Source organism: Mustela lutreola, chromosome 1 (genome assembly GCF_030435805.1).
Source record: "Mustela lutreola isolate mMusLut2 chromosome 1, mMusLut2.pri, whole genome shotgun sequence".
NCBI classification, from domain to species: Eukaryota; Metazoa; Chordata; class Mammalia; order Carnivora; family Mustelidae; genus Mustela; species Mustela lutreola.
Genome location: NC_081290.1, coordinates 48,718,609 through 48,734,619, shown reverse-complemented (window position 1 = coordinate 48,734,619; position 16,011 = coordinate 48,718,609). Strand labels below are relative to the sequence as shown.

The 16,011-nt window shown below is 43.4% G+C and overlaps 1 protein-coding gene across 2 annotated transcripts in view; it reads right to left on the bottom strand.

Annotated features, from left to right (window-relative positions):
* Positions 1-16,011, bottom strand: part of CCDC149 (coiled-coil domain containing 149) — a 98,282-nt gene that overhangs the window by 46,580 nt on the left and 35,691 nt on the right. For both annotated transcript variants that reach the window (XM_059164508.1, XM_059164514.1), the window contains exon 4: positions 1,419-1,526. In XM_059164508.1, the coding sequence (XP_059020491.1) occupies positions 1,419-1,526 (108 nt within the window). The remainder of the gene's footprint in view (positions 1-1,418; positions 1,527-16,011) is intronic.

Sequence of the window (16,011 nt, the reverse complement as noted above, 5' to 3'; positions counted from 1 at the left end):
CAATCAAGAACCATGAATCCAAAAATCACATCTTTTCAAAATGTTCTAATATTTTGTGGATTTATTATGTCTCCAAAATTCCTGTAGTATTTTTACGGGTTTAAGGGAAACTACTACACGCATCTCATTTCATTCTCTAGAAAACCTTGAGGAACGACTATGAAGGTCTGGCCTTTAATTATGAGCCAAACACCTAGGTTACAGAACTTAAATCCTTGTAATGGTGCATAAAACCACACCAGAGCCCTGATTAGCTTGTCCAGTGTTAATTAAAACCCTTCTCAGGCATTCTCTCCCACCGCCTACTTCATGACCTGAAATAGTCAAGCCTAATTTTTTCCAAATATATGTAAATCCAAGGGGTTAAAAAAAAATGTAAAGGCTGATTAAGTGGAGAAGAGGCTAAGCAGGAAGACCTCCCAGTTGGTCCTCAGACTGAGCCTCTCAAACTAGCAGCAGAAAATCCTCTCTGATCTTTGATCATGGAAGACTTCTCTGCATAACACAGACTCTTGCGTGCATTTTTTAAAGAGCCAGCATCTTTCAAAATGGCGCCTTCCACGAACCAAGAACTCCCAGAAACAGTGAACATCACCATCATTTATCAAGAAAATTTGGTAACATTTAAAAGACATTTCCCAAGAAAGGACCTCCTCCCTGCCATGGAGTTTATTTGAGCTGAACTCCAGTGGCCATCTCTGTGAGGAAAGCTGCCTCTGGCGAGGAGTTGGAAATGGATCTCTTGTGGCAACATAGAAATTTTTTCTGGTCAGGGGGGCATACAGAATTAAAACTTTGATAGTTTTTCTTCCTTTTCTCAATTGTACTTTTGTTCACAGATTCAGCTGGGAGAGAGAGAGAGCACACATTTAGTTTGGAGTTTATGAGTTCATATTTTATAATTAACGTTGCCAACAGGGGAGTTTGATTAATACCACGCAGTGGATTTTGAGCAATGTTCCATACAAATTGCCAAATTTAGCAATAAAATAAATTGGTTATGTGAACATAATTAGTAGGATGACTACTTAAAATTCAAAACTGAATGCGAATAATTCCAAATCATCTGAGCCACAAATCCATTATTTGTAGAGAAGGGGGAAAGCATAGCATTTTGGGTTTTATTTTGCCCTCAACCGCAATGTTATTCACCACCAAGCTGAATATAATGAAACTTCCACAGTGGGTTGTGGCAATATTTTGGAGCAACCCAGAAGTACACACATACGCATGCGCGCACACACAAAAGGGATGTCATAAAGATAAGAAATGCTAAACTGTGACTTTTCACTGCAAATGTAAAAATCTATAAAAAATTTCTCAGCAAATGCAGCATTACGTTTTTCTGATGTGTTCCCCATAAACCTCTAAGTACACAATTACACGGTGGAGCTTTTCCCTTTAAATATTCACAGTACCTTATTGTCGCCCTGAACTTCTGCAAGCCTTTGCTGAAGTTCTTTAATTTCTTCTCCCAGATGTTTATTTCGGTCCTGAGAATCTCGCAGTAGTTGTGCAAGATTAGCCTGGAAATGTCAACATATTATGGAATACAATCAGAAACATGGGAGCGGATCAATGTGGGGCTTTGTTGGCTTGCTGAGGCCGGCGCCCCGGCCAAGTGGAGCCATGCAAAGCCCATTAGATAAATGCATCCATGATCGCAAGTGTACACATCACACCATGACAACTGCATGGTGAGGGCAAACAGCACTGGCTGTGAACCTCAGCACAGGGATCTCCTTTGTTTCCAGAAGGGCACAAGGACAAGGAACAGAGGGGTCAGTCATATTCGACTTTTTAGAGAAAAAATGTTAAGGGCTCTGCGCTAAAAATCTTGCAAATGGATGTAGAGTTCAATTATAAACTTGAGCCAACAATACAGGAGAAAGCTTCATTTCCTTGTTTAGATAGTTTTCTTCCCCTTCAGATAGAACTGGTTTAGTGAGCTTTTCTTTGCTGCCTCAATGCCCAGAATTTTGATCACGAGATGAGTTTGCCAGGGAGGGGACGAGGAATGAGCAATCACTTCAGAAATCAGGGTCTGGAGGTAATCCAACAGTCCCAGCTGGGTTGCTCACCTCCTTATTCCCTTCTTCTGGTCCCGTGGTACCAGGACCGTTCACCTGCCTGACCTGGGTTCATGACATCATCCCATCCATAGGCTGTGCCTCCTGCTCAGACCCAGATCCCTCTGGCCCATATGGCCCACTCTCTATGCACCAGCCTCCCCACCTTGAGCCAGCTCCACCTCACATCATCACTGCCCCCTTTCCCAGAGCATGGGAGCACCTCTTAATCATGCCCCCACCCCTTCCGCAGGTACCCTGAGCTTGGAAATGGTGGTCACGTGACTGCTTTTTGTGCTGCACTGTTCCCCTTTTTGCTATCTGCTGCTTGCTCTGGTTCTTGCCTTGTTGCCCTCTCCTCTAACCTCAGCGAGAAGATTGCAAGTGATGGAAAGGCAGAGATGCTGTTCCCCCTTTCCCTGGCATCCATGTCTGTTGCTTCAGGAAGGGCTTGTGTTTCAGCAAATGTTTTAAAAACTCATGATGAATAAATGAAGGAAGGAAGGAGGGACAGAAGCAAGCAAGCAATGAGAATATGGCCTGTGGGGAATCATTCAGAAATAGCTGGAAGGGGGATTTTTAAGATTATTGTGAAGAGTCTCTTCATATTACAGCTGAAGAAACCCAAATGCAGAGGCATTAGGGGACTACTGTAAGTGTAGTGGCCAAATCTCCAAGCACCTTAATGCTAATACTTTTGGGGGTGCTCCTGGCTGGCTCGGTCGGTACTTTCGACTCTTGATCTCAGGGTCATGAGTTCAAACCCCACATTGGGTGTGGAGCCGACATTAAAAAAAAATAATGCTAATACTTTTGGGAATACTCAATGTCAGCTTCTAAAAAAGGAATGAAGGCGGAAAGATAAAAATGTTAATCCTTGGTTTGGCTCATCCCTGACTCTGCACTCTGTCATCTCCCATGTCCCATCTACTAGGGACTCAGGTTGTCCCTACCTTCAGGTTCTTCCCTACTCTGGCTGGGCACCTGCCAAGTTTACTTCCTTGCTGTTGTCCAAGCATACCAGGCATGCTCCCATCCTGGTGCAGTTGCTCTATACTCTCTCATGGGACTGCTCTCCCACCAGAACACCTCTTAGCTTCCCTCTCCCTTTCACCTCTTCAAGATTTTGTGCAGAAGCCACAGTCTCAACAGGGCCTAACTGGACCACCCAATCTAACACCAACTCGATCTAACACTCAATCTAACACAGCAACCTACTTGCCTCCACCCTGATCTTCTAAGCCCCTTCCCCTATGCTATTTTTTTCCTTTGTAGCCCATGCCATCTTTTAAGATATCATATGATTTATTTCGTGGACTACTGCTTATCACTTATTTCCTATCTCTCTCTCTCTACAAAAATAGAAGTTCCATGAAGGGCAAGGAATTTTGTTCTCTCTATGATCTACCCCAAGCACCTAGTAGATGCTCCATAAATATTTTCTAAACAAGGGACAATATGTTGAGTCTGGAGATTGTGGTCTCAGCCTAGGGAAGAATATGGAATATTAACAGTATGTACCAACACTGAAGCCAGAGTCTTGCGTGGAAACCTGACTCATCCCCACCGGCTCGATTTAACCAAGCCCTGTATTCCTCAACAATGCGATCTAATTTTCAACCTTGTATGTGCGAGGTTCATATTTTAGAATAGCTGTATTCTGATTTTCTCAGTTTTCCATTCTTATCAGATAAAATGTGGTGAAGGATGCAGAAAATTAATTCCCATCTTATACTTAAAAAAGCAAAAAACAAGAGACACTGTGACCAAATGACTATTTCTGGAAGTTTTTAGAAATCAGATCAATTAAGCTGGCTCCCAGTTCTGCCACTTATAGGGCTGGGTGACCGTGGGTGAAGTACTCAACCTCTTGAGTCTCCCCATCTGAAAATGCAGTTGACCACCCATATCTCATGTGACCATGTGATACCTAAATTGAATAATGAACACAGGACAACTCCCACAGTGCTTGGTATATGGTAGGTGCTGGTTGAAGGGTTAGCTCCTCCTGACTGTGTCCTTCCAGTAGCCCCAACTCAACCACTCAGTGAACGGCTGGGTAGACACTGCCGAATGCCTCCTCGGACACAATTAGCTCCTTTGTGACCCTGCTCTTTTACTGCTCCTTATTCAACCATTTGCTTAGACAACAAATATTTATTGAGCACCTACCATGTGTTTTAGTCTCTGGATATACAGCACTGAGCAGGACAGACAGAATGCCTTGCCCTTGTACACTCCCATCTGAATACATGATATTACATTAGCTACATTATGTTGCCATAAAATACAGAATGACCTAGTGCTTGAATGATGAGAAAAACAAAGTGGGCAAAGGGAATAAAGTGTGCCCAAGGAAAGGACCACATTTAAAAAAAGATTTAAAAAAGCAGAGAGAGCTGGCATGAGCCTTGTGGATGGGAGTGGGGAAAGTTCCCGATAAGGGAAAAAGCACCCTGCTTCCCTCACTCCTAACACATCACAGGATTCTGATTCCCGATTTCCCGTTGGAGAACAGTTCAAGGCCACAAGGACAGGCCGACCCCAGGGACCAGAGTGCCGTGATGATTTAGCTCTTGACTTCCCTTTCCTGGTTTCTCCCCTCTATCTGCCTCTCTCGTCCCTTAGCACATGGTAGCACAAGTGCGCTGCCTCTGCTTTCCTTCCACGGAACCGCAGAACATTTCCCAGACATGAGCTCAGCTAGCATAATCCCTCCCTCACAGACTGGAGGGACTGGTCCCACGGAGAAGCGGGGAAGCAGCGTCTCAGCACCCCCTCTGCAGGAGACACAGCAAAATTCACCTTCACGGCGCCTGCCTCTTCCTAACCAGCAGAAGGGACACTCAGGAACAAATGCTTGTAAGAGTGACAGCGAAGGGGATCAAGAGGACACGTATCAGGACAAGCGCTGAGTAATGTATATAGAGTTGTGGAATCTCTATTATCCACCAGAAACTAGTATAACATTGCATGTAAACTGTACTGGCATTAAAATTAAATTTGAAAAAGAGTACCCGTGGAAACTTAATAAAAGACATGCCCACGCCCCCCCCCCATATCTGCAATGTCCTTAACCTTTTCTTTTCTTTTCTTTTTAAGATTGCGTTTATTTATTTGAGAGAAAGAGTGAGTGACAGAGAGAGAGAGCAGGATCAGGGGAAGAGAGAGAGAGGGAGAAGCAGGCTTCCTGCTGAGTGTAATAGCCAAAGGCAAGCTGGATCCCAGAACCCTGGGATCATGACCTGAGCCACAGGCAGACACTTAACTGACTGAACTGCCCAGGTGCCCTAGTCTTTCTTCTTTGAATCAACAGTGGCTTGAGCTCTACAGGTAGTGGGAAGGCACTGATGTTCCGTCACCAACCTCAGGTTGTAGCTAAACCAGTACAACCCGATCCAACCATGGAGAAGGGCTAGTCCTCTATTTCCAACCAGGCACAGAGCAGAACTTTTGTAAAATACAATAAAAATCAATCACTAGAAAAATAAATTTGGGTGCCTGGGTGGCTTAGTCAGTTTAGCATCTGCCTTTGGCTCGGGTTATGATCTCAGGGTCCTGGAATCGAGTCCATATTGGGCTCCCTGCTCAGTGAGGAGTCTGCTTCTCCCTCTTACTCTCCTCTGTTTTTTTTCTTTCTCAGTAAATAAATAACATCTTTAAAAATGAATTTAAATAGCATCAGGGTAAAACCCCCAAGTGTTTGGTAGAGTCAACAGACATAAAATCATGCTGTCAAATCGCCACAGAAGTTTCTGAACACTTCCTCAATTTCTGTGTTTATCACGGGCCAGAAGCGAGCTGCCTGGCTCCCGGCATGGTCCTGGGTCCTCACTTTGAAAAGCCTTGAGCTTGGAGAGCTGCCAGGTTATTTAGCTATTAGCACAGGGCGGGCACCTGGTATTCACATCACAGGTTCCAGTGCTATGGGAAGCAGAGGACAAGGCTGCTTCTGGAAAGAAGGATTTGTGGGGCCAGTGATGTGACTGCTGACCATTATTTACTCTGCAGCCGGCTGAACAGAATTCTACCAAAATAAAGCCAGGCATTTCCATAGTAGCCACAGAATGGTGGTCCATTAGGAGCGCAGAGCCTCCATGCTGGGTTTGAGTAAATCTACTCGCGCTTTGAAACCGACCCCGCTGTTCGGTACGGTGGGGGAGGCACCCCGCTTCAAAGCGCTCAGCTGTAATTTCACATTTCCCAGGTTGGGTGACTTGTCAACACACATTTCATTTCTATTCAGTCTTTTCAGTCCTTCCACCTCCTCAACTCCAAAACAATAACTTCGGGAACTGGAAAATGACTGCTCTGATAGGGTACCTAATTCCTTGACATATACCTTAAAGAGGAAAAAAAAAGAAAAGAAAAGAAAAGAAAGAAAAGTAGTCCATTTCAAAGCACTCGAAATAGAGGAGAAAAGTTCACACGATTCTTTTGACCAAAAATAACACCCATGACTCACACAGGCTCACTCTAGCAATCCATCAAGTTAACACGTGGGTCTGCTTATAATTTATCAGCTACGCAGGGCGTTTTGTCTCTGTGTTATTGAGAAGGACTCTGTGACCATCAGTTGGCAATAGCCACACTATGTAAAGGAAATGTCAAAGAAAAAGTGGCAGACCGCCTAACCCTGGGAAGGCTTTTGAAAGGAAGGAAAACCAAACTGAGAGATCGTTTCCTCTAGATCTCTGAGGCAGGAGCTAGCATAAATAGCAAATCATAAAAAGGTTTAAAAGCTCTTTTAAATATTCAGATCTAGCCAGGGCCCACAGGAAAGGTTGACATTTTAGCTCTGATAACAGGGGAATGAATACAGTAGCATCTGTTGTAGGACCTGTACACTGTAGTGACTCTTTCTAGCTGCAAGTTCATGAACATCGTGATCGGGAAGAGAGACTAGCGGGATTGGATGGGAACGTCTCTGGGACATTCGAGGCCAAAAGGATTCAGACACCCCTTCGTTGAGGAACAAGTCAACTCCCAGTTACCCAGTGATGTCTACAGAGATGCACTGCCAAGGCCAGCCCGTGGTGTGGGCACCAGGACTCTCACGGCAATTCTCTCTGCATAGAGATGAAGACCACAAATCCTGATGGTTATTGTGGGGGCAAAGATCTGGAAGGTGTGAGAGCAGTGTGATCTCACCCCAACCTTTCGTCTTCTGGGGGGCAGACATTCTCACAAAGACAGAGAGCCACATGGGCCAAGGGAGCCGTTCATCCAGCTTTCTTCCAGTCCCACTGCATCCTAGGCTCCAGCTCTTGCCTCAACCACTGGGTTTTGATTCCCCTACAAGTGCCATAAAATATGTCAGAACAGTTTACACTCTAGATGCAACACACTGTTTAAACTTATAAGAATTGATGGCAGGGAGATTTTAAAAAATCAATGATATAATCACATTTGGCAATGACAATCACAGGTAAGGACCCTTGTTTCCAATGATCAAGTAATCAACACTGGCTCACAAGGAAGGGATTTCAGGACACTAGTTATAAAAAAAAAAAAAAAAAAAAAACACCCTGAATCCTTCAGATGGGGAGAAAAGGATCCACTATATACCATTTTTCTCCCTGAAGTAGGAAAAGTAAAGATGGATATGAAGGGGATCAGAGTATGCCACTCCAAAATATTCCACTTTGCCATGAGGATATTTTGAGTTGAAGGCAACTGCGAATCAACAGATACAAAGAGTTCCCTTCCCTTCTCCCCATTTCTACCTAAAAGCAGGGCATAAATTTCCCTTTGTGAAGCTGTCCCAACCTCTTTCGTACCAGAAAGAAGCAAGCAGCCCATAACCAGAGAGCCACTCGGGGCACCCCAAGATCTGCATTATACAAGACTTACTAAAATAACCCTTAGCTCCCATTAACTTCCTATACATTTTCTAGTCACTTTCCCATAGCTGATCATCCCCTGAAGCCCAAATGCCCTTTCTTTTATTAAAATGGTATATAAGCCCCTGAGCCAACCACTTCTTTGAGTTTCACTTCTTCTGTGAACTCCCATACATATAAAATAGCCATAAAATTATATACTCTCCCTTCTGTCTTTTGTTAGTTAAATTCGCAGGCCCCCATGTACTGAACCTAAGAGTATAGAGTGAAAAAAAAAAAAAACCCACACAAAATAAAAGAAAGTAATGAAAAGTTTAAGATTAATCATCCATCCTTGCACTAGCCCAGACACTGGCAAGAGCAGAAAAAGGGGTGGGCCACCTATTTCCACCTGAGTCCTTAAATAATTCAGACCAGTGACTAGGCATCAGGGGCAATATTCCAGGGGCAATCCCCCATGTCATCCTGAATCTCTGTAATTTATTAGACACATATCACTGCAGGAACCTAGCCATGGAAAACTTAGTCTCCATCACAATGTAAAAATGATGTACACCAGAAAGTCCTGGTGACATAAAAGTAGTGACATAAAAGTACTTATCAAATTGCTGACATAAAAGTACTTATCAAAAGTGGGAGGGAAAAAAGTTAAGTAAGAGCCAGAGAGACAGGTAAAACCATGACCTATGCACTTCCTCGAGAACAGTAAGGAAAAGAGAGGGTGAGGGGGAAAGAAACAGAGACCAGACTCAGAAACCAAGCTGTTGCATGAGGTGTTAAAAAGTTTGATGCTGTGTTGGAGCACCTGAGTGGCTCATGTGGTTAAGCATCTGCCTTTAGCTCAGGCTTGATCCCAGAGTCCTGGGATCTAGAGCAGGGAGTCTGTTTCTCCCTCTTCCTCTGCCCCTTCCCACCGCTTGTACTCTCTCTCTCTCTCTCTCGCACTCAGGGTATCATACACATGTGCTCTCTCTCTCTCTCTCTGAAATAAATAAATAAATAAAGTCTTTTTTTAAAAGAAGTTTGATGCTGTGGACTCCTTAAAGCCAAACTTTTGAGAGGGCAGAGTACTAGATTAAACAAGGATATGTTTTAAAAAGTGCCTGATGAAACATCAAGTATGCTTGAGCAGTATGATTGATAGCAAATTTAATTGCAATTTTGACTCTGCTGCTTTGGTCTATAGTGAGTCCTGTGTTAATAGTAATAGACGGAGGGCGCCTGGGTGGCTCAGTTGGTTGGACGACTGCCTTCGGCTCAGGTCATGATCCTGGAGTCCCGGGATCGAGTCCCACATCAGGCTCCCAGCTCCATGGGGAGTCTGCTTCTCCCTCTGACCTTCTCCTCGCTCATGTTCTCTCTCACTGTCTCTCTCTCAAATAAATAAATAAAAAAATCTTTAAAAAAAAAAAATAGTAATAGACGGAGACTTGCTTTGCTGAGCAAGGGCTCCCTATTCATAGCGACTGCCAAAGTGATGACCTCTGCTACAGTGACAGTTTTCCTATTTACACAGAAACAACCACCCAGAGCTCCTGCCATACATATGTTTTGGCTGTGCAAGGAGCCCTTGGCAGACTCCTCCCACCTCATAACCTCAACACACGTGCTTGCGAATGAATGCATTTCCAGGCCAATAGGCAAACACACACCCAAAGGTTTGGAAGGTTGCTGTGGACATGAATGTTTGCTTCATCTTGGCCATTATGATTCTGCATTGGCCTACTATCAATTTCTCTAGATTTCTCGAGCCTAAACATCCCTATCTATAAATTGGGGGTGGGGGTGGGGGGCACTCTCACCTTCCTCCCAAACTCCCTGCAAAGATCCACAGAGCTGATAGCAAGACTCTCCCTCTAGTACTCAGAATGAAATTACAGTCACTTCATTCGGGAGGGCTCCGGCAAGCTGGGCCTGGTTTTCTTCCCAATTTCCCTGGTGGAACAGGAAAGTTGCACTGTTCAAAGAGTCGTGAAAAGAAACATCTCAAAGCGCTTGAGATCTTTGAAGGAAGTTTTAGGTTGTGAGCATCAAATCCAAGAGACACAGAGCTGCTCTGATTTGCAGTCCCCAGGGGACGAAAATAAGAGTAACCAAAAAGACTTTCGTACTGAAAAGTACAAGGCTCCTTCCCATTCCACAAAGGGCCAACCCATGCTCTGTTTTCTCCGGGCTTTCACTCTGGCGCATGACACCATCTAAATAAGCCGTCACTCTTTAAGGGAAGAAAGCAAAGTCTCCCTCTTAAACCTGGAGGAATACCTCCCATGATATGTCGGCTTGAAATCAAAACGGGAGAAGACAAAGATGCGTTTGATTGTTTATTCAAGGAGGAGTTGGAATGGGGAGAATGTGCTGCCATGACCCCAAAAAATCCCATCTTCTAAGAAGATTAACCCAAGATAATTCAAATTTCCTTTGTCTCCTTTGGAGGAACTGCTTGTTTAATAAAAGAAAAATACTGACAGGGTTGTTTGAGATCTTGTAGTGATCTCTCTCTGCAGTGGAAAGAAGTGCTCTGTGTATAGTTCTGCCTAGAGTATCAAGAAGACGTTTTCATTTCAATATCCCAGGAGAAGTTATTAGTGCATTGCTGTTGTCACGATTTCTTCACAGTTTCCTTAACGCATGATTTGCCATTGGAAATTGAGTTGTTTTCAAAGAGATCCTAGGTTCTAAAAGAAAGCCTCGACAATATTTCTAGAACCATAATCATGAAAGTTCTGGTCTGTCCTCTGAGGAGGAGACAAAAGAGGCAAGAAGATATTTATGACCAGACCGTTAGTTGCCATGAGAAAGAACACTGGCTTTACCAGGTACAGATTCCTAGCTGTTTCTGGCTTTCCACCACTTCTAAGCACATCAAAGCACTTCAACTCTGGCTTCCAAAATGGGTTAAGTTAAATGTTGACTAGGCTTCCTCCCCACTCAGTCTAAGAGTCGAATATAGAACAAAAAACCTGAACGAGAACAAGGAACTACAAGTTAGCAGATCTGGATTTTAGTTCTGCTCCATGAACTGGCTGTGTGACCTTGGGCAAGTCAGGGGAAAAACAGAAACCAGACAACATTCATTGAGCACTTAGCAAGCCCCAGGCAAGGAGCGTGATGAACACTATCATACCAGTTCCTCAGAGGAGCTTTATGAATGCGTCTCATGGTTACATTCACATAGGAGGAATGTGAACCTAAGAAAGGGTAGGCACCTTGCTAGAGATCACCCACCAGCAGGTGAAATGGTGAAATTCACATCGGTAGGATCAGATGCCAAACCTGGGTTCTTTCGGCCTGCTGTGAGCTGCGACGCTGCCTTGCGACTTTGTGTAAGACCTAACTTGCCAGTGTGACATTGGGAAACAGTTGGGAGGTCACATACATACATGCATGCATATATGGTCTCAGAAAAGCACAAAGCACTACCGAGGCTAAAGATGTGGTATTGTTTCTACCTACATTTGAGAAGAACCTTCAACTACATTTGTGTTCAGCTCAAGGTGCTATGACAAAATACCATAGTCTGGGGGGCTTATAAACCCCAGAAGACTATTATTCAGAGTTCTCCAGGCTGACAGTCTGTGACCAGGGAGCCAGTGTGGTCAGACTCTAGTGAGGACCTCTTCGGTTGTGACTTCTTGGGCCCCGTCTCCAGGGGCGGAGAGCAGAGCAGAGAAAGCGAGCTTTCTCATGACTTCTGGAAGAGCACTAATCCCGCTCGTGTCAGCTCCACTTCAATGACCTCTTCTCATTCTAATACCTTTCAGAGGCCCGACCTTCTAATACCATCACACTGGGGGAGCATAGTTTGAATATATGAATGTTGGGAGACACAGACATCCTGCCCATAACAATGATCATAGCACTCCCTTCCTCTGAGTGCAGACACGAACAGGCAGACTGAAGTAGAGACCACAGAAATTCCACGTTCCCAATTAAGAAACAAGGCTGATGGGCAATGAAATGGCTCTATGTGGCATCTCCTTTTCTAATATGTGCATCTTTGGACCTCCATGTCCCATCTGTTAACATGACAGCTGGCTCTTGTTTCAGTGCTTTCTGCCTAAGTAAGTGCACCTGCTTTTCAGCTGGAGGAGTAAATATTTTATCCACTGTCTTGCCTTCATGATAAACATGTAAATTAATAAAGGAGACACCAGGTCAGAGTGCATGCTTTTACCCCGTTCCTGCTAGACGAAAAAGTGAAGAAAATAATTTTGTCTCTCCCTTCCAGTCCTGTCACATGTGTGTCAAAGCTGTCTGCTCTGGCTAAATACAAAGTCTCGTTGCAACCAGGACTGAAATACTTACTGGTGCATTTTTGTCTCCACACCGAGCTAAGAAAGAAGGCATCTTAACACTCACTGCCGAAAAACCAGTCACATGTTTCTATAAATTAACTAAAAGTAAATAAAATTTTAAAAACATATTTTGAATGGATAAAATTCATTATATGTTCAAATCCTGGAACTATTTCTCCCCACTATTTATCAAGACATCTCTTCCATCACTAAGGCAGAATTCTCTTCCTTGCTTTGGGAGAGAATTTGTATTTCTCTCTCCATAACATCAATGTCCATTACATCTGATTTATTTTAATTATTTTGTTTATTGTTTGTTCATAGTATCTCTACTAGAATTAAAGTAATTATATTATTTATCTTCTAAACCAACAGGCTCTGGAGAGTGAAAAGGAGCCCTAATACAAATTATGCCAGGATAAAATGGAGATGTTCCTGGGGAAACAAAGGTGTGGTCACCCTAACTACAATGCAAGTTCCAGAAGCTCGGGGATTTGGATCTGACTTTTCTCAGACCTGTGTCCCCACTGTCTAAATTAGCACAAGACCCCCATGAGATGCTCCATAAATAGGTATTGAGTCAATGTGGCTAAGAGCACGAGCTCTGAGTGGACGGCAGGGGTTCATACTCTGGCTCCAACACCAATGAATTACGTCATTTCCCTGCGGTAATTTCCTTGACCGCCATATGCTTCAATTTCCTCATCTGTCAGATGGCGACACTAATGAGAGCACCCACCTCACATGGCTGGGTGAGAACTAAATGAGCTCATCCATAGCACAATGCCGAGCACAGGGTCTGTACATGGCTAGAGAGGGCACTCCAAAAGGTTGGCTGCCATCATTACTCTTGGTCATTCCAAGGTCGTGTGAAGAAGGCGTGTGGAGCAGACAGTTATGTCTGCCTACCCAGCACCCCTTAACATGACAACAGTAGAAGCCTTCTTGTGTCTATAGAACGCTTGGCTGTGCCTGGCCAACCCTGAGATGGGCCCCTGGCTTGAGCCTGGCCTAGAGGAGCTCTCGCTTGGGACTGAGGAGCAACTTTTTTCTAGAGATCAAAGATGTGGAGTCACATTTCCCATTCTACAGAGAAAGCAGGTTCACAGAAAGAAACAGTGGCTGCTGAGCGCAGAAGAGGGAGCTGGGGTAGCCAAAGCCCCGGCTGCATTTCTGCCTCCCTGCTCTCTGCTCAAATAACCCTCTGAAGTCCTATGAGCCAGGAAACCCCTCTTGGACCCCAGCTACTTTAACCTGCCAAATGGAAACAAAATGGTCCTGACAAGGGCCATGGTGGGCAGATTCAACACACTCTTATATCACTGATTAAAAAAAAAAAAAAATTTAAGGGGGATTAGGTGGAGAAGGAAAGGATGAAAAATATTTATTGGTGTTCACCCTTTGCCAGGCACCATGGGGAGGACTCTGCTGGCACCACTATGTGGTAGGTACCATATTTATCCCCATTTTATGGATGAGACTGCTAAAACTCAGACACTTCCCAAGGCCACACAGTTATTTACAGTGTCACTGCTGGCTTCCTAGCAGCTCTTCTATCCTCGGTGATTAATCAAAGCCAGTGAACACATGGCACTCTCCTGGTAAATGTCAGTAGACCAGGAATGGGAGCATGTCCTACACTAACCCAATTAGAATGGAGAAAAGCACTTCCGTTCCATGGCTGGGGGTTTTGCCTCTCATGCTTAGGGGAACTAGCCTTAGAAAAAGGTGAAGTTCTTTATTCTAAGTAAAGAGGAAGAAAGAGAAAATTCAAGAGTTCTCTATCTCTAAGAGAAAATTCAAGAGTTCTCTATCTCTTCAAGAGAAAGCTGGTGTTGAAATTGGCACAGTGGTAGAGTGGTCAGATAAAATACTGGATGCCCTATTCAACTTGAATTATAAATAATGAATAATGTGTTGGCATACATTTGTCCCAAATATTGCATGGGTCATACTTTTTCTTTTTCTTTTCTTTTCTTTTTCTTAAGTAGACCCCATGTCCCATGTAGAGCCTAACACGGGGCTTGAACTCAGGACCCTGAGATCATGACCTGAGCTGAGATCAAAAGGCAGATGTTTAACTAACTGAGCCACCCAGGTAGCCCAAGGGCCATACTTTTATCCTAAAAACATTTTAGTTGTCTATCTGAAACCCGAATTTCCCAACTGTCCTGTATTTTTTTTTTTTTTTAAGATTTATTTATTTATTTGAGAGAGCCAGAGGGCCTGTGCATGCTCATAAGGGCAGGGACTCAGCATGGAGCCAAAAACCAGCCTCCATCTCCTGGCTTGAGATCATGACCTGATCAAGAGTCGACTCTTGAGTTAGATGCCTGACTGACTCTGCCCCCACCCCGGCACCCCCTAGGGATCCTGTGTTTTATTTGCTAAGTGTGGCACAGTGGAGAGAAGTACACATAATGGAGAAGTAGGATGTTCTACCTTTGAACTTCTGATTTTGCAAAGTCATTGATACCTTTATTGTTTAAACACTTCAGAATTTCGGTTGCCGGCACCCCAACCCATCCTATCTCATGCAGCAAGTCAGAGGTTCCAAACCAGGCAGGAAGGATATAGTGCCAAAATCACACCACTGTACAAATCCCAAAGGAACAGAAATTGAATGCTATACTCGAATCTAAAAAGCCGTCGCTGAGGACAGAGTACTTGCTTTTTCAGAGCTATATGAATGCAGCTTGACAGACTCACTAGAATTCTTCAGATTCTCCTTGGTCAATGTAAATTTTTTATTATAAAGTCATGGGACGTGAATTCACTTAAACTGTAAAACTCCTTCATGAATACTAACAAACTTGAAAATTTCAACAAGGATGACTGTTCCTAGCCACCAAAAGCCACAAAAACATCTAGTAATTCCAGATTAAGGACAACTTTTAGACATTCATGATAAAATTAAACTCTTGTAATTTTGTTGAAAAAAATCAGCTCTATAGCAAAATCTGACTTCAGATCAAACCTGGAGTGGTAAAAAACAATCAAATAAAATAGAAAGAGAGTATAGGAAAGAGTAGTACTAAATAACCAAAGGGGTAACTGAAGGAAGGAGTTGTGTTGCTGTTTAAGGTTGAAAGTCCTGTGTGTGTGTGTGTGTGTGTGTGTGTGTGTGTGTTTGTGGCATACTATTTACTCAGCATCAAAAATCTCAAGGAAATGGACCCAACAAGTTTACATGTGATGTCAAGTATATAGTCAATGAACAAAAACAGGATGTTGAGTTAACCATTACAGCTATGAAGAAACAAAGCAATTCCTGTATCTTCATTTTCTAGTTTTGAAGACCTGCTCTGAGGCAGAGGCTTCTCCATAACGTGGAACACATAGCATTAACATCACCATCATCTGGGCTCGCTTCAACCCCATAAAAAGCTGTATTTCAGGGCATGTCAGTAGAGAACAATTATCAAGTTGAGGGAAGGTCTGACAGAGATACCTTTGGAAAACAACAACATAAATATGTATGTATGTATGAATGCAACTGGATTAAAGGAAATATGATTTATGATATTCCTGGACATAATGTTATAGAAATCTTAACTGTCCCCAAATTAATCTAAAAACTTAACAAAGCCCCAATCAAAATACCAATAGGTTGGTTCATTTGTTTTGGTGGAATGAGAGGAAGGCTTGATAAAATGTAAGTTTTATCTGGAAAAAGTAACAAATAGGAAACACATGAATAGCAAGAGCAAAGGGAAAGAGACTATCCCAAACAGATGTCACAAGTATTACAAAGCCAAAACCCATAGAATAATGTGGTACAACACCAGGACTACACAGGAAGCT